Source organism: Dreissena polymorpha, chromosome 4, assembly GCF_020536995.1.
Source record: "Dreissena polymorpha isolate Duluth1 chromosome 4, UMN_Dpol_1.0, whole genome shotgun sequence".
NCBI classification, from domain to species: Eukaryota; Metazoa; Mollusca; class Bivalvia; order Myida; family Dreissenidae; genus Dreissena; species Dreissena polymorpha.
In genome coordinates this window covers 97,570,565-97,589,674 of record NC_068358.1, presented here as the reverse complement: position 1 = coordinate 97,589,674, position 19,110 = coordinate 97,570,565, and the positions used below count along the sequence as shown (strand labels likewise).

General features: G+C 36.4%; 1 protein-coding gene across 2 annotated transcripts; it reads right to left on the bottom strand.

Moving 5' to 3' along the window:
* Positions 1-1,588: 1,588 nt before the first annotated feature.
* On the bottom strand, positions 1,589-18,089 carry LOC127879679 (lachesin-like). 2 transcript variants are annotated; one of them, XM_052426671.1, is made up of 10 exons: positions 17,877-18,089; positions 12,915-13,036; positions 12,174-12,378; positions 11,612-11,731; positions 9,728-9,859; positions 7,992-8,146; positions 7,203-7,332; positions 6,241-6,321; positions 3,692-3,796; positions 1,589-3,550 (listed from the first exon to the last, which is right to left on the bottom strand). In XM_052426671.1, the coding sequence occupies exons 1-10, from the start codon at positions 17,914-17,916 to the stop codon at positions 3,447-3,449; spliced, it is 1,194 nt and encodes a 397-aa protein (XP_052282631.1). In that variant the 5' UTR covers positions 17,917-18,089; the 3' UTR covers positions 1,589-3,446. The 2 variants fall into 2 exon arrangements, with proteins under 2 accessions (XP_052282631.1, XP_052282632.1); XM_052426672.1 differs by lacking the exon at positions 6,241-6,321 and having other exon boundaries at positions 17,877-18,084.
* Positions 18,090-19,110: the final 1,021 nt, after the last annotated feature.

Sequence of the window (19,110 nt, the reverse complement as noted above, 5' to 3'; positions counted from 1 at the left end):
TCGTTCAAAAGCATGCGAATGAAGCACAACGAGCCACATTCAGCAATCTTCAGAAAACGCTAATTTATTAGTAAAGCAGTAGACCAGGCTAAGCAACCTCCATACAATCGCAGGCTTTTTTAGTAAATACATGTGGTATGGAATCGTATATGGTACACCCGGATGCTGTGATGATGTCAACATTCTATGACGGCATGATATGAAAAAGGTGTCATTCTGTAAAAAATAACTCATCGTGTCGACTAAAACTATGATGGCAAGTCATTTTCAAAAGAGCATAACGACAACAATTATGTTGATTTGTCGACTTATATCATGTCGACCAAATATTTGTTCAGGAAAAGCCGGGAACATTTACGTCAAGACTTTAACTTAATGTCGTTATGGCGAGTAAAAAGAGGGAAAAACCTCCAAAACTATGAAGACATAACATGTTATTTCACAGTTAGTCGATATAAACGAATCAGGCATGTCCATATTATTGTGGTGTACCATATTCTATGACGGCATGATATGAAAAAGGTGTCATGGCGTAAAAAATAACTAATCGTGTCGACTAAAACTATGATGGCAAGTCATTTTCACAAGAGCATGACGCCAAACATTATGTTGATTTGTCAACTTAGATCATGTCGACCAATTATTTTTACGGCAAAAGCCGGAAATATTTACGTCGAGACTTTGACTTAATGTCGTTATGGCGAGTAAAATTAAGTTTGAAAAAGCTACAAAACTATGTCGACATACCATGTTATTTTACAGTATTAAGTCGACATAAATTAATCCGGCATGACCATATTATTGATGTGTACCATATACGCTTTCGTATGTGGAGATTGTATGGCCATCGTGTTGGCACATATAAGTTTAAATAGTGCTCGAACTTAACACTTGAATAAGTCACATAGTTCTCTTTTGGCTTAATTTTTTTCGACAAAGTATTTGTTTAGATACCAAGAGGCTCTCGATGAAAATAAAGAAAGTCGAGTTTCTGTAGTAAACAGGAAGAAACTGCAGTGTTTGCGATACGATTGTCGCAGTAATAAAAGCCGAGGTTGAACGAAATCATGTATTGAAGTGAAGTATGGGTGACGTTCTTTTATATATATATAAACATGTTTAAAAAGACTGGTAAAAGCAGCCGCATAATCCACTCCGTGATATTCACAATGTCAGCAACATCACAAACGATTCTTGCCAACTCACATTCAACATAGTGCAGTTGCGGCTGCATTACAATGTTTACTCCATCTAGAGGTTACACATTCGGGCAGGCTACTAAACGTCGAAGATCTTATTCATAAACAGTCTCTCGTGCACATACAATTTGCGAATTGTAGCTAATACAGAGGGTCAATTTACCACAGCTTTCACGCAGCTTTCACGAAGATATTCATGGAAGTGTTCAACGGTGAAGTCCTGGATAACTAGATGCATCTTATAAACGAACCCATTACCTTCCATTGACGAGACGCTGGCTAAGATCAACACGAACAACCGTACATGATCCTCGGGTCTTAATGCTTGTTCGTTAAGTGTAATCCCAGATAAGCCAGCACAGTTCGCACAGGTTACATAGGGACAACACTTTTCACTTTTATGGAATTTATTGGTTTACAGAAAGTCTATTTTGCGCAAAAATCAGTCTGGTCCCTGATTATCTTATAAACGAACCCAGCACCTTCCATTGTCGAGACGCTGGCCCAGATCAACACAAACAACTATACATGAGATGAGCCTCGGGTCTTAATGAATATTCGTAAAGTGTAATTCCAGATTAGCCTGCGCATTTCGTGAGGGCTAATTAACGACGATACTTCCCGCTTTACTGAATTTATTCGTGTAAAGAAAGTCTATTTTGAGCACAAATTCAGTTTAGGCGGACATTGTCGTCCCTGATCGGCTTGTGCTGACTGCACAGGCTTATCTGCGAAAAAAAATACGCAGATGCATTAAGCCCAGGTTTCACAGAAATATAAGCTTAAAAATAGTGTATCTGTCCTTATCGCTATGACGGTCTCCAACGGTACAGCTGAGGTGTCGGCCAGCACTATGGATCGATTGGCCTTTGTCGGCTTACTTAAATGTACCCGGGGTACGGAAAATGTACTAAAACGTAATCGGGAGTTTTTACGCTAAATTGGCCTTTGTCGACTTTTTTTCAAATTAATTATTAATTAATTATTCATATTTATGTCAATATTTTGTAAGATGGATTTTTCTTCATCGAATCTCATACTCAAAAAAGAATGTTGGTGCAGGTTTTGTTCTAAGAGAATTTTGTGTCGTATTCCGCAGCGCGTATTACGGCATCGGATTTTGGGCGGTAATACAACTCGGGTATTGTCTAAATTGGTCGGGTACGTTTGAATATATTTCCCGTACCCGGGGTACATTTAACTATACTTAACAGCACCCGAGGTACATTTAGGTAGTACCCGAGCCGACAATGACTAATCGAGCACCACGCTCGATTGGTAAAGACGACGTGAAGCATTCTGTTTGATAATGAACATATGTTCTTGTCTGAAAAATCACACAGTAATATAGACATTTTTTTTTTCAATACATGGATTTTATATATAAAGCCATACCGTGCACTGAAAGCATATAGTTTAATGTGCAACTTTTCGTCTTAAGGTTTGGTACGGATAAATAGCAAAATAGTAATTATGGTATCTTTAAAAAATGCATTTTTGCTCACAAATCGCGGGGGAGCATGTCCGTGACTAGTGTGATTTGGGTAACATAACAATATGTCCTCGTCACACACCCCCCCCCCCCCCTAAACTTCAAACCCGTAAACACGTCAACACGGAATGAAACCAATCAGTCGGCATATGAGTCTAGGAAAACTTGGCTTCATGCATGTGCGTAAAGCGTCTTTCCAGATAAAATATGAGACGACACTTTTTGCCTATACTATTTCAACTGTTTTTTTTTCGTGTAGAATAGACTTCCTTTAAAAGAAAGCACATAAACGCTGTAAATGGCTTCTCTGATTAGCCTGTTCGGACTGCACAGTCTAATCTGGTACGACATTTTACGAACGTGCATAAACCCCCTTTTCCCAGAGTGAGGCTCAAAGGTCCAAGCAACTTTTCCGCAATGCCAGTGCTAAGAAATGCAGTCCAATATACACTAAATTTCTGCTGACAACCTTAAACAATAAACAGATGCTTATTGAAGAATTCTACAGTAATATCACATTCTTATATCAAGCACACATAACATATCCTACTTTAAAGGTATGCACAAATAGTCCATAAAAAGTTCATAATATAATATGCCTATACACATTGGTTATTAATGTATTGTCATACATTTAAACATATATAAGTACGCATGCTTATAGTTTAAATACATTACATTGAATAGTATACGACATAGCATTTAAAGTTAAAGTATACAAAATGGAAGACAAATCTATAACACAGATATCAAGTTTATGCGTGATACGATTCGATCCATATAAGTGCTACTGTCAATATGACGTATGGACATCTGTAAATTGTTATGGAAGCACTGTTTGATTGTCCAGCAACTTGTTCTGAAAGAAATCATTATATTTTACCAAATTAGCAACGCAATCGCAACCAGCAAATGAGTGATGAAACATTAAACGAAAGAAGACATTATATACATGTATTAATATGTACAGAAACATGTAATTAAAATGCACTTCATTTACCCGACGAGTATGTCGTTATCACGTATGTATACGTTGCAGAAACTTGTGGGTTAGAGGACGAATGGATACTTGGCGTGGGAACGGATTTTGTAGTTGGAGTCGACTCTTAAATGAAAAATAACAATAACAAAACAGTCAATCTGTAGAATCCAACAAGTTTTACTACATACGAGCCTCGCTCTTGGAAAACAGGGCTTAATGCATGTGCGTAAAGTGGCGTCCAAGCATAATGAGGGACAACACTTTACTATAGATTTTTTTCGTTTTAATGAAGAATCATCTTAACCCTTTGCATGCTGGGAAATTTGTCATCTGCTATAATGTCGTCTGCTGAATTGTTAAAATTAGCATTTTCTTCGATTTTTTTCAAAGAATGCTATCAGAATAGCAAACAGTTTGGATCCTGATGAGACGCCACAAAATGTGGCGTCTCATCTGGATCCAAACTGTTTGCACAGGCCTTCAAAATTCGGTTCCCGCACTGAAAGGGTTAAAGAAAAAAATCAGGTTAAGACGTTAAGTGTCGTCCCTCATCAGCCTGTGCATTCTACAGGCGCTGATTTGTGACCAAAGGAACAAAACTATTCTAAACAAGTGCGAGCTGATTCATGAAAATTTGACAAATAAGTGACTCCTTGAGAATTAACATGTTTTTAGGCTATTGGTTTTAGCAAATAGACTTTTGTAAACCGAAAATCAGAAAACAACGTCTATAAGTCGGGTGCGTGTTTCCCAAGGGTTAAAAATGCCCGGATGTGGGATATTGGTTGACGAAATACATACGAAATTTAATACCGAGTTTTCATATTCCTACAATTTTTCACCTAGAAACTATTTTTCAAAGATTGTCTTCTAAGATTTTTTCTAAAATCATATCTAGTGAATTTTTTTCTATTTTTAGTGCAAAACTGTTCTTAGAAAATAATTTTCGTTCGTAAAACAATTCTGTTATTGGCAAACGCTATATAACGTTTGAAATAGGTATAATGTCTCGCTACAGTCCATGAAAAATGGCGTGGCGCCATGGTAGCGCATCCGCTTACGGATTATGACGACACAGGTTCCAGAATCGGCGCCGTCAGCTTTTTATTCAACTTTTTTCTTTCTATAAAAATTCGTTAAGTCTTTTATAAACATTAAAGACATGTAAACAACTATATCTAATGACATTTGAAACAATGCCAAAACCATTCCCTTAAAAACGAGATTTTGATTACATTATCAAAGTTCCACAACTTGTTTCATATATGCCCTTATTCCAATAAATTTGTTTCTAACATTTTGTGTCTAGTTTTTGTATACTCACATACTATTTCGATGAATTTGTTAATGGGGTACGTAACTTTAACTACTTTTAACAGATAAATAATTGTCTTGTTTTTTTGCAGAAGACTGTCGAGTTTTTTAATGGCTGTAATATCGTTAAACTATGTGACGGCAAACATTTACCTTGCGATTTCTGGCGGCAAGATATGGTGTTTAATAACCGTATTTTTATATTAATCTGCAAATTATATTGCATATTATTTGAAATTATTTGAATAAGCATTGAAAACTTCAGAATGCGTGCATGTTATATTTTGCGTATGTAACGAAGTCGGTAAATAAAACAACAACACAGCAAATACAGCGACTTGTTCCTTTCTTCTTAAATGAAAATGAAGCGATTGTAACAGTATAATGAATACTAACAAACAAAACTAGAAAAACAAAGATCTAACTTTGACTGTAGCGTCCGAATTTAAAACTCGTTCAGCCCCGTAAACAGAAATGATGCCATGATAACATTAATTACAACAAGAGCATGAATAAACGACTAGCACATCAGAAATGGCATTTACATCCGGGCATTTACTTGCTCGAAAAATACCAAGCTCCCTTGAAAGATATTTCTGATTTTCCGATTGATATGGGATGGTTTGCAATATTTAACAACTTCTTGTTTCATTTATTTGTACTTATTCTAAGAAAACTTATATTTTTGATAGCCTTTTAGATTTTCATTCAGTCAACTGTTCCTTTAAACTTTATTTCAGCAGAAACTTCCCTGTATCTCGCCAATAAATGTTTGAAACATCGTCGGCGCTCTCGTTTCAACATTCTGACCAAGTTTAATGAAGATTTGTCAATAAATGTGATTAATGTAGCGTCATGTAGACTGAATAATAAATGTGGCGTCCAGAGTGTCAACAGAGTAAATTTTGACGACGGATGACGGACGACGGACAAAAGACGATCACAAAAGCACGTTGTGCTCAGGTGTGCTAAAAGTAATGGCAACGTTTTCAATATGTTAGAGTCACATGAAGACACATAATATCATAAACGAATGTCTTGAACATAAGAAAATCGAGGAAAATCGCAGATTGATTACGAACATGCGTGTGTATGTAATTGAACAATGTATGAAGGCAATCACGTAAAGAGCACATAGAAAGTGCAGCCTGTTGTTCAAGTCATGCAAAAGCGAAAGAAAGACGATGGGTTCTATGAATACCTAAGTTGTCCCCCTTGTCTTTGATCGGTTTATGGGATAAAATTACAATTACCTATTAAAAATGTAGATGTTGCAGTTGATGCAGTTGAAGAGGAAGAAGTTGTAGAGGAAGGCGTGCTTCTAGTTTGCATTTCTAAAACAATGTGTTTAGATTATTTGATAATTGTTCTAAGAAAACCGGGCTTAATGCATGTGCGTAAAGCGTCGTCCCAGACAGGCCGTACAGTCTGCAAGGGACATCAGGGAAGAAACTGTTCGCCTTTAAGGAAATTTTTTTTTAGGAAGTCTCTTCTTAATGATAATCCAGTCCCGGCGGAAAGTGCCTTCTCTGGTACGTGTCACGACTTTTTACGATCATGCATAAAGCAGTCCCGGCGGAAAGTGCCGTCTCTGGTTAGTGTCACGACTTTTTACGATCATGCATAAAGCCCACTTTCCCAGCCAATGCTCATTTATTGTTTGTTAAGTTTAACATTTATTAAATACACGTGCAGTGGAATACTTATATAAACAGAAATTACAAATATCAAATAGTTGTGTTATGAATATGTTAAAGGGACATTTTCACGTTTTGATAAATTGACAAAATTGAAGAAAAAAAATCCAGATTTGCAAATTTGTGTTGTGCCTCCTTTCTTTCTTTAATTTTATTTTTGTTTTATACTGGAACTCTTGAGTTCCGATGTTTACATTAATAAATGTAAAGCATTTAATGACAAACTTCAAGACATACCAAAATATGTGCAAACGCTCTTTGAAACAATTTTTGTTTATTGTATTCCATCGTATACTGGCTTTCTACATCTAAGTAGTTTTGAGGCCTGAACGATTTATGACATTATAAAAAAATACATTATTCCACTTTGAAGGTATGCAGTCTTCTTTGTTCCTATCTATTTCAAGTACGAAGTTTCGTTTGGCGAATATAAGTGTTTTAAATATTATAAGCATACCCCGGTAATCATCGCTTGAAAACAAATATGACTTAGACATATTGTTTTCTAAATTTCTTACCATAAACATGGGTAGCGGAGGAACCGGAACCTTCGGAGTTCGTTGCAAAACATATATATTTTCCAAAGTCAAACCTCTCTAACGTGGTTATTGAAAGTGAGTGTCTGGTCTCTCCATCTTCCGAAAAGCTCTGGAATGTGGAAAATATCAACAAATAAGTCGCGCTCTGGGTAAACTTGGTGTCTAACGTGTCGTCCCAGAATAGCCTTTGTAGTCCTCGCAGGCTTATCAGGGACGACACTTTCCACTTTAGTGGTTTATCCATAAGAAGTTTCGGGTTAAAAGCATAACAGTAATGTATATGGTAAACAGCAGTGGAGAAAAAACAGACCAACATAAGATTTGGGCTAAGAAAATGTATCATGATAATTTATCAACGGTTTAAACGACAAATGAGCCGCGTCTTGCGAAAATATGTATCATGCTATACGCAATCGTGCAGGCAGGTCCGGAGATACGCTCTTAGCCATACATTCATGCAGGGTTTGGTGGTCTTATTAGCGGACAGGCTTGTTCCTCACCAAACTATGCAGATGCGCAGGTAGACTGACGTTATTCTAGCCACATATGGCATAATACCTATTTTCGTATAACGTGGTTCAAAGATGTCCATCGTTAGTGAATGTTAGCACACGTATGATGATAAATAAGGCAACACAACATAGTGACACCTTCTATTTATAGTATTAGATACAATAGGTATATGTTCATGTATTCATTAATTACTTGTTCAGAAAGCAAATAACATGTATATCTGTTAGCTACGCCTAATGTTTTCAGACATCATACTTCTATTCTATATTTCCACGTTTGTTTCAACGGCGTTGCGTCGTGATACCACGTGACTGTAGCTTCCGGGTTGGCGACAACTTTGCATTCAATTTTCGTTTGTCTGTTTACGAACTGGCCTATCCGTTCAATGAGGCACGTCACGTTAGGTGGAACTTTAAACAATAAAAATATGCATATTTACAACTGATTTTTTGTTACATGTAATAATATTATATTTCAAGGATTTTTTTATTCATTGATGTATAACAATTATTACAGTAAAATACTTGCAAACGACCCCAACAGTAAACTAAAAGTGTTTTCCATGTTTTGCTCATATTATTGTAACTCATATTTGAACTTTCCTGATATTGCAAACGAGAATGGTTACATTAATCGAGTGAAAAACATGTATTTCATAGACATATGATATTTCCAGCTAGTGTTTTACTTCGAGACCGTTTGGGGAGGACGGAAATGTACGAAATAACGCGATATTACATGAAGTTCTTCACATGATTAAACATTGATATCTGCAAAAGCCATTTTGCGGGTTTATTTATTACATAAACTTTTTACAAATACCTGACAAGTTACACAGAGCGATCTTTTTGTGAAAACTTAATGATTTACAGGGCAGCAACAATATTGCAATAATTTTCCTTTGAAATGCGTGTGATGTCAAATTGGGCCGTGGTTATTAACTATTGACCAATCTATTCTACCACAGTATGCACACTGATAATTTAAGGCATAATATCTCTTTATTTTATGCTTTCCGGTGGTTTATAGAGAAATATCAGTGAATTAAAACTGATAATTTCACAGTTTCAAACAATGAAAATTATCAGTGAAAATTTTCGATAATTTTCACTGTTTATGTTAAATGACGTCATTTTTTTAACGAAATGACGTCATTTTCCCAGCGAAATTCTTTAGTTAAACTCTTTAACACTGTATATAAACTGTGAAAAAAAGCATAAAATAAAAAGAAAATTTGTTGGGTTCAGTGGATTATCGATTTTAATTCACTCGTGATCATATAAAATATATATTTTCTATGATCACTCGTGAATTTAGATCGATAATCCACCGAATCCAACAAATATCCTCTATTTTATTACATTGCACATTTTTTAAATGTCCGATATATTTCAATACGGTTGCTGAAAGACGTAGCCATTATAAAAGCAGTTGACAATGTTTTAGTCCAAGTTAAAGGGCCTTTTCACGTTCTGGTAAATTGACAAAAAAAAATTGTTTCGGATTCGCAAATGTTCGTTGTAGTTATGATATTTGTGAGTAAACAGTAATACTGAACATTTACCACGCTCTTCAATATCCATTATATGCATCTTTGACGATTTTATAAACTGAAAATAATAAAGCACTGCAACACGAAACGATTGAATAATTTGGAGAGTTCTGTTGTTGTTGTTATATTTTGTAAATCTACGAGGATTGCTTATATTAAGTAAAAAATACATCACTCATTGTATGAGCACGGATGGCCGAGTGGTCTAAGCATAGACTTTTACTCCCGTGGTGAGTGGTTCGAGCCCAGTTGAAGACAGCTTTTTTCTTTCTTTAATTGTATTGTTGTGTTTTTTTTAATGGAGCCTTTTAGATCCAATGTTTACATTTATCAATATAAAGCATTTAATGACCAACTTTAATACATGACACAATCTGTGAAAAGGCCCCTTTAAAGATGTGTTAATGTGTAGGACAAACAGTTAGCAAGCATGACTTACATAAAATGTCGACATTTATGTTGGCAGTTGCAGATGGTGTGACGCCATTTTCAGCAACACATTCGTAGGCACCTTTATCGCGCATGCTTGTAGACTCGACAACACAATGCTCTGACGTATGCTCTAGTAATGCTTTAAGAAGAAACAAATTAAATGCTTAAGATAGACATTAACTGGATATAATTTGTATTAGAATGATATACAATTGCGTGTAATTTTAAACCATTGTTCTTAAAATGACATCAACCACTCCATTGGCAGTTTATGGCGGACAAATGGTTTATTACAATATTTTAAAATCATTGCAATAGCACGTTTTTAATTAAGAAAATAATTTAAAGAAAAATAACTTTCATAATAATACTTATTCTATACTTATTGTTGGGCTTTGACCCAAATAAATAAATATCAAGAGTATGGTGGCATAGAGATGAGTCACGATAAACAAATACGCTTCGATTCACTTGACCACTTAAATACGAACTTTGACGAATGTGTGGTTCCTTAGAAAGTTAAATTTATTTAAAGACCTTTCTAACTAGATTCAAGTGTGAAAGCCTTCATTTCCAACCCTTAGATACTGATGAGCAGCAAGCCGCATAAAACCTGAATAGACTGCGAGTTACTCGCAGGCTGTTCTGGTTTAATGCTGTTTGCATATAGCCATTTAGTTACATTTATTTGTACTACTAGGTTATGAAAATCTAAGTTACTTTTTGTGAAACTCATTATATTTATCCTACACAGTTATAACAACACGTTAATTATATTGTTACTTATCAAACTGTGCACAGAATCAACCGAAATACCTTTTATCGCGTTTTTTCTCTCCATGACATCTGATAACGTAAATAATTACACGTACATAATAAGTTATTTGATCTTTGCTTGAGGTCTTCCGCTTTAAATTACACATGTGAATTTGATCTCGATTATAACTTGTAAGTTACAACGCGAGCTATAACAGAATATATCCGTTAAATTGTTTAGAGTTGAAATCTTTGTGTCAGTTTGGGGGTACTTTCGGTCCAGTGTGACGTTAAGAGCATATAATTTTAATAGAAAAAACATCATGTGCGCTATCAAGATACGGGTTGGAAGATTGCCGGGCTAAAAATCCGAGGATCACGAGGTAAGATTCCTGTCCCGGATATATAACGTTTGTTGAGATTTGCCTTGACATTATTTAACAGCCATTTCCCCATACATCTGAATCAATAAGTGCAGTTATCGAGTACTGGCGTAATCCAAAAGTAAATTTTTCGAGACAAGTGGGTATAATGTTTTTTTTTTTTCTCTTTGTTTTTTTTTCTTCTTTGAATTCTATATTGTATGATACTGGAGCTCTGCAATACAACTGTTTACTTTTATCAATAAAAAGCATTTACTGACGAACTTCAAAAAAGCGACATTTGTGAGCAAGTCCCTTAAAATGCCCAACTCGTTTAAATTATTCCTGTATAATATAACGTGTGTTAAACTAGCGTTATGGCAGACATGGTTGGTGCCAGCCTTGTACTACTGTACAGAAACAAGTACTCAATGATAGCGTACCAATATGAACGTGGTCTCGACCTGTATACACGAGTATATAACAGTGCCGTTACAAAGAATACATAACTTAGTTTCCTTAGAAGAAGCGATCTAAAACAACTGAAGCGTACATCACTAAGTATACTTTTAAAGCCTGAAAAAACGCTTGCTAAAAATGCGCGAACAATTTATATAGAAACATATGATTTATGTTATTGGCGTTCACGAATGTCAAGCTAATGTTTTTTGGCTATACAATCAAGACAAGCATTTTTTCAGTTTTGTTTCTAATTTTCCATTGTATTACTATGTTGCTTAAAAGTCAGACTAGACAGTAAACATGACACTCACGAGTGTTGTCTTTGAACCACCTCACTTCTGGTGTGGGTTCGCCGGTCACATTGCACCATAACTCCAAGTGTTTACCGACCCCAACCGAGGTATGGTCCGAGGCAGAAATTCGCGGAGGAACTGTAAAGTACCATGATCAACACTGAATTATTTCTACACGTAGTTATATAAACTCTAAATATAATTATTGCTTATACGTTATTGACCATGGCAGTTTTGCATCATGTGGAAAAAAGGTGCATGAGGTGGATCGCAAATGCTAAGAAGCGGCATGTGCGATAGTGTTTGCATTCAACCGATATATTGTGCGATATTAATGGTAAAATATAGCATCGTTAAAAGCTAGGAACTGCAAGTTATTTGATCTAGAATGTTCAGAATGTACGATTACTCGAAGTCAAGTACGAACATAATACATACTAACATAGCCGTGATTTGCTAACCAAATACAAATCTTTGCTATATACATCTAAACCATTGTAAAATAAACCTTTACCAAAAAAGTGTATGTCAGATAACATACAGTAAACATGTCACTGGACACACTACGCGAAGTACCCACCTTGCACGTGCAGATTTACGTTCTTTGTTTGTACGGGCTCAGTGTCGAGAATGCAACGGTACAGTCCCGAGTCCCGCTGTCGCACCCCTTGTATCCGGAGAGACCACGTGCCCGGAAGCGGCTGCAATATCGACATCCGGCGGTCCGACGTGTATATTTTGTCATTGATACTGATCGTGTTGCCGTCGGCAGTGTACCATTTAACCTGAATAGATGCGCACATGTCGTCAAATTCGGGACAAGCATTCGCGTCAAGCTACGGCAAGTATTATTTCCATTCAGACAACGGTCATCTAGGTTGATAAGGATGTCAATTAAAATTAACATTAGTAATATATACAAAATATATTCATAAAAGAAATAGAAATATCCACCACATAAAACAGTTTTTACACAAACAGAATCATTTAAACAAGTAAATTCCGAGTATGCTGAAAACAGCCGTTTGACAAGGCATGGATAATGACTGGCTATTAATATTTCATGAGCCTCGTTCTGCGCTTAATGCATGTTTGTATTGTGTCGTCTTACATAAGCCTGTGCAGTCCGCACAGGCTTATCAGGGTGGCCACTTTCTGCCTAATCAGGACGTTCGCTAATAAAAGACTTCCTTTAAACGCAAAATACCATACAAGCGGAAAGTGTCATCCCTGATTAGCCTGTGCGAATTAGCGTTCAGCTAAATTTCCCTAGAGCGATGCTCAAATCAATTAATGTACAATTCTATAAATCGACGTTTACCCTCCTGTTCTGTTGCATGTTGGTTACGATGCACGTGAGGATGGCCGAGGAGCCCTCCTTTGTCCGGATGTGCGTTTCCGTGCTCTCCAGAAACGGCTCGAGATCCCCGTGCGTGACACAGGCTAACGGAATAGACAGTCGTGCAAAGTTTTAGCATGTTATTTTTATTTATAATAAAACAAAAATCAACGGCCTAAAGCCAGAACCCCGTATCTCAATTTTGCTAAATTTTTTAGGAGAACAGATGAAAGGTGTCCACTTTGCGAATACTCGATAATGTGATGCATGTTTCCTTATTTATAGTAAATATGATTTTTTCCTCTTCTATGTATGTTTTGGCCACAAGCTCTTTAACGTATATCGGCAAAATTAAAGTTGTTTTTAGCATAAGGTTTTGATGTTAATGAATAACTTTCACAAGGGCATAACAAGTGTATGTTGAAAAACATGGTTTTTACTTAATGAGAGTTTTACTTTTTCATTCTGGAACTAGAATCTATCATATAAGTATTGTCGTTCCATAGCCTGATCTTATTTTTTCAAAAACTTATTTTAAATTGTTTTCAAAATAAACCTTTAAACATGTTACAGTATTATGTTTTACGCAAGCCGACTATCCATCTGTGCAATCGTGACACCCATGTAAATACATTACTAAGGTAAGTTCGCGGTCAGCCGGTCTTGAAATCGCGTTTACTTGGGCAAAACCAGAAATTTCTGCAGAACGTGCAAACATGGCCTTCAATAATAGTTTCTTACCATGCTCTAAACAAAAATATAATAGACCATTTTTATTGGTTTAATATGAAGAGTTAAACCCCAGTTCCATATCAGCACGGATGGACACGGCAGTCCCGGATCGTCCCGGATACCCCCGGATGAATATCCGGGACGAACGGCTTTTTAGCATTTTTGAACGTCGACAGACCACCACCCCAGTAACACCACGGCATCAACACGTACTTAAACGGACAAACACGGCAGCAACACGGAATTAACACGATACCCACACGAACTATCGCGGCAAAGCTACGGAGTATTACGGACCAAAACAACAGAGACACGGATAGTCTCGGCATCTACACGGATCAACCCGGATCTACACGACAACGCCATGGACCCACACAAAGGCGACACGGACCAAACACGATCTACCTCGTATAAAACCAAGTTTTTTTGTTGTTATTCCATCATTCTACAATCGGGATTCGAAGGTGTTAATTTGTATTTCGCATACATAACTAGACCCAACACTCCCTTGTCGATGATTTCCCTCAGCTCACTGTTATTGAACACTTGAGCATCACCGGCTGATCCGTTGCTGCCTACTTCGACCCAAATAAACTTGAAGTCGGCGTTGACCAAGGTCACGAGGATTATGGAATGGTAACCCGTGTCCATTTTGTAATAAAAGGAGCCACCACGTCGAGGACGCTGTATGGCGATGTGCTTACCGCCCAAAACAGGCACCAACACAGTTGTGCAGCTGCCATCGGTCGCCGAGCTGCTTGGCGAATTTCTTCCACTCATCTGGCGTTTAAGACAGGGAATTAGTTACTCAGCAAAATCTGCGAGTATCGCATCACACACCTGACGAATGATCTTGGATATGGTGTTGTGTGCGACCCGGAATCCAAACAGGAGACAGTGGTAGCTGTCCCCTGATGCTAGGTACCGCAATGCTAATGCCAGCTGTCAGAGGCGTCCTGTAGTTTGACCTTTTCGGCTGCATTATGTGTTCAATGCGTGGTAGGATCTCTTGGTATATTTGATAGCCCATGCGCAGGAAATTAAAGAATCCCTTGGCGTCTTGTTTCTTTTGTTTGTCCATCAGCCGAACGTATTGACCCAGGTCTAGTCTTCTGGCTAGTCATTTTTTTACCCAGATGGTTCTAATTTTCATCCTTTTACTGGTAAAGTTACTTTTTTCGCCACTTTTATATTTTTCACTCGTAGCTTCGCGTTAGCAATCAGGATACTGTTTTCAACCTGAGCGGTAGAAGCTGGCATTTAACTAGCACAAGCTTGTCCTTGGTCGTCATCTCATCGCCCATCGTCGGTAGCAAAGAAAAAAAGTGAAGCGATTTTGGGCCGTGGGCGCGGGTGTGAAGCAGCTAAGAACTCCTCAGATAAAATGAGTTGTGACCCATGATATAATTGATACGACCGATTTTCTTTCTCCAACACGAACCAGCATAAACACTGTTTATCTTTTTAAAGATATTTCTTGTAAATCTTTCATTATTGCTGGTCTTAATTCAATTGAAATTGTGAAGTATTGTGTTGTTTTTAAGCACTGGCATTTCATTGGATGTTTTATTTTTACAGAAAATCATGCACCTTCAACAATGAACGACAGGGAAATAACTTGCTAGAGCCAAGCTGACATTTTAAAATTAAACACCAGCACGAGCTGTAGTAAATACAATTGAGCCGCGCTCTGTGAACATGGGGTTTAATGCATGTGGTTAAAGTGTCGTCCCAGATAAGCCTGCGCAGTCCGCACAGACTAATCAGGGACGACACTTTCCGACTAAACTGGATTTTTGCTAAGAAAAGATTCCTTAAGACAAAAAATACCATAAAAGCTGAAAGCGTCGTCCCTGATTAACCTGTGCGGACTGCACCGGCTAATCGTGGACGACACTTACGCAAATGCATTTAACCCCCTTTTCACTCAGCACGGCCCACTCGCATTTTGTGACATTCGCCATTTTGATTTCGCCATCAAAAATTCCTTTTGAGTATTCAATATCATAGCAATAGACTTCGTTTTCAAAGACCACTGGGGCATCTTTTTAAACAAAATTCGGATGATAATGTACAATTCTAAGAAGAAACATCATATTCTTGAGGTAAACTGTAAGCTTATGTCAGGAATCAGCATTCCACTTTATGTTTACATGTGGATTCATTTCGGATACGAAATGACTGAATACTTATTTGCTTGTTTCTTCAAATGATATCAAAATGTTTGTAATATAGACCACGTTAAGTAAGAAAAACTATTGCCAAATTAGTTATTATCTTACAACAAAATACCACATACACTGTTCAATAGCTTGATGTGTTGAAAATCAGCGCAAAATGCATACTTGCCTTAAGGATCTAAAATATTTTAGTCAATTTTAATCCCAGAGAATGATTTGTAAAGAAAACAATAAACAGTACCGCTAATTCATTTTTGTGGCTTTTTTACGCCGACTATACAATATAATTGTATGACTAGTATAATCTGACCAGTGTACAAATTTGGTTAAATTTTCGGGGTTCATCATGAAAGAAAACTATACGTATTTTGTATGTATTTGCACACACTGTATTACGGTTGAAGCCATCAGATACGATATTTTGAACAATATTTCAAAAGATAATTTACATAAAAGTATTCAATTCAATCTCATCTTTGTATACAATTCGTAAATACCATGATAGAGTACGTTGACCCCCCCCCCCTTCGAAAAAAAGAAAGAAAAAACAATTTTTGACATAATAATCTGTAAAGATTTCTGGCTCTGATTCTTCGATATATTTTCGCCAAATTAAAAGAAAAGAACCTGGACAATTTGTTCTAAAAAATGATTGTTTAACCCTTATAGACCAGTTTTAATATTAAATTAAATAAATACATGTAAAATTAAAATTAAAACATAAATAAAAAATGTCGTTTAAAAGGGTTGATCAGGCAGATACATTAACATTGCAATAAAATACATTTCAACAATTAAATAATCAAGAAATGAATTGAAATTCCAGAGGAAAGAACCATTTTTAAAGCAATGCACAGGCAGTCGTAATTAATCCAAAAAATGACATGCAGTGATTTATATTCAAATAAAAATGTCATCAAAGACAATCCTTTAAGTTGTGGGATTTACAAAGAATATCATTGTTTACATTGGCTGCTAGTTTTTAAATATTGTCTATTGTATAATATCAACCATTAACATGCGGTACTTGTTATGCGCCACATGGCAAATGGTAATTAAGAGAGCTGAATATGCTCATTATTTGACCGTTGCCCAAAATGTTCTCTGAAAGTCTTCCACGAAGGTCCACAATGTTTGCATCGATTATAGTTATGGAAATGATTTATTTGCAGATGCCAAGGAAGCTAAGTGCATAGCCGCTCAATACAAGCTTGAATAAAAACCAACTGTCATTGACAGAGCAGAACTAAATAATGTCCAGCGATGATTGGTCTTGTTTTTTGGATGCCATGAAAACAATATTTAACCCTTTTGCCCATAAGAAGCAAAGTGAAAATGGCTTGTATAACAAGCATACAACCAGAACAGCGTGCGAGTAACTCGCAGTCTGGTAAGGTTTTATGCTGTTTGCTGCTCATCAGTTGGAAATGAAGCCTTTAAAATTTGATTCTAGTAAAGAAAATTGTAAATTTAATTAGATTTTCTAAGGGACTACAAACGCATCACAGTGCGTTTATAAGGGGTAAAGGGTTAAGAAGAAGCTATGCTGATATATTTAAAGGGCAAAAATGTGCATATAATACTGAAATTCAACACAAACAAAAATGATGACACAGCATTGGAATGAGGAAGATGATTTATTGCATGAATACAATCAACGTTTGTGTACGCATACATGTTTCTTTGTCCATTTACCTTATAATGTATTCTTATGAAGTATGTCTTTGAAAAGGAGTATTACAAAGAAAGTTAAAAATACTGTAGCGATAACTAAGTGCCGTACGTCTATAACAATATATTTTGTCATAAATTCTTAAGTAATAGTACAACTAATTCGAATGTGTTCTTATTCGTATAATTATCGCCCTTTAAAAAAACTTTATATGTCAAGAGCCCTTAAAAATATGCTCAACATTCGTCTATTCAACAATACATTTCTTAACAAACCTTGATGATGAATAATTATAGTAATCGTTCGTTTTATAATAAAACCATGCATATACATTTCATATTTAACGATCCTGATACTTACAGGCAATCGCAAAATATGCTACGAAAGCATTCCAATGCATGTCTTATTTCGAGCTAAATAACCCTCGAATCATTAAACGTTTAATCCTCACACAAACACGCACCCACATTCGCACATGTTCAGCTTTACGGGTTGCTTCTATAGAACAGAACTCTCCACAGACCAGTCACACAGTCAGAATACGCATTACTCATTTTGCCTTCCTATCGCTACGGAAATCGGCACAAATGCCAATACGCTGTTCATTACATGTGTAGCGAGCAGAGTCCATCGCTTGCATTGTATATTCATTGTAATATTGTAATTGAAAACGTAGTGAAACGCCGCCCAGACCGATATGAAAGTAGCAAGAATTTATACAATTAAAAGCGATTATTCAATCGTGTTTATATAACCGTGGAAAATGCAGCTTCTGGAGTAAATGTCGACCATATGCGTCTTATAAAATTGCTGTTACCAGCACTAAACTAAAATATCGTTAATCTGTTTAAGTTTAAAACCATAGTGTCAAGTTGCCAAACATTAGAGAACATGTAATACATAATTGCATAAGTTTTAAGAAAACGGAAATAGATGTATGTGTAAAATAATGAACTGATGCTGAACTGCAAATGTCAAAACGGAAATTCAAGTATTACAATACACACAAGTATTGTTGTAAATGCAATCCTACGTTAGCAGAAGTTATTATTAATATTTTGTAAATTTTGCTCGAAAACATTCCAATAACAACCAGATTATATAGTTAAATTGTTTTGTAAACTTAATACCCCGTTAATTGTTATCGGTTTACAGGTCTTTCAATTGCAGGGTGTTAGCAGTTGAACATAGTTGAGCCGTCTCTGATGAGCCTGTGCGGACGACAGATAAGACGCTTTCCTCCTAAAATAGATTTTGCTAAGAAAAGACTTCCTTTAAAATGAAAACAAAAACAATTACTGCGTGAAGTGTCGTCCCTGATTAGCCTGTGTGGACTTCACGGGCTTAGATGGACATTACGCGACGCACATGCATTACACGCCCTTTTCACATAGCAAGGCGCTAACGATTGCATGGGCTGTTTGAAATTAATATTGGCAAACTGATACGAGATCACCAAACATTAAAGGGGCAATTGTCTGAGGTCTAACGATTCCGGACAGGATCTCGACCGAATCAACAGCCAATTCAAACATTTCGCATTTGCACAAGATCACTTCAGAGGAAACAATTCTGCTAGAATAATGAATTCCTC

Coding starts and splice junctions, on each gene's coding strand:
- LOC127879679 (XM_052426671.1), bottom strand. CDS start 17,916: ATGCATTGGAATGCTTTCGTAGCATATTTTGCGATTGCCT. Junction 9,860..11,611: donor GTGGTTCAAAGACAACACTC/GTGAGTGTCATG, acceptor TTCTTCTTAAAG/CATTACTAGAGCATACGTCA. Junction 3,551..3,691: donor GATAACGACATACTCGTCGG/GTAAATGAAGTG, acceptor GATTTCTTTCAG/AACAAGTTGCTGGACAATCA.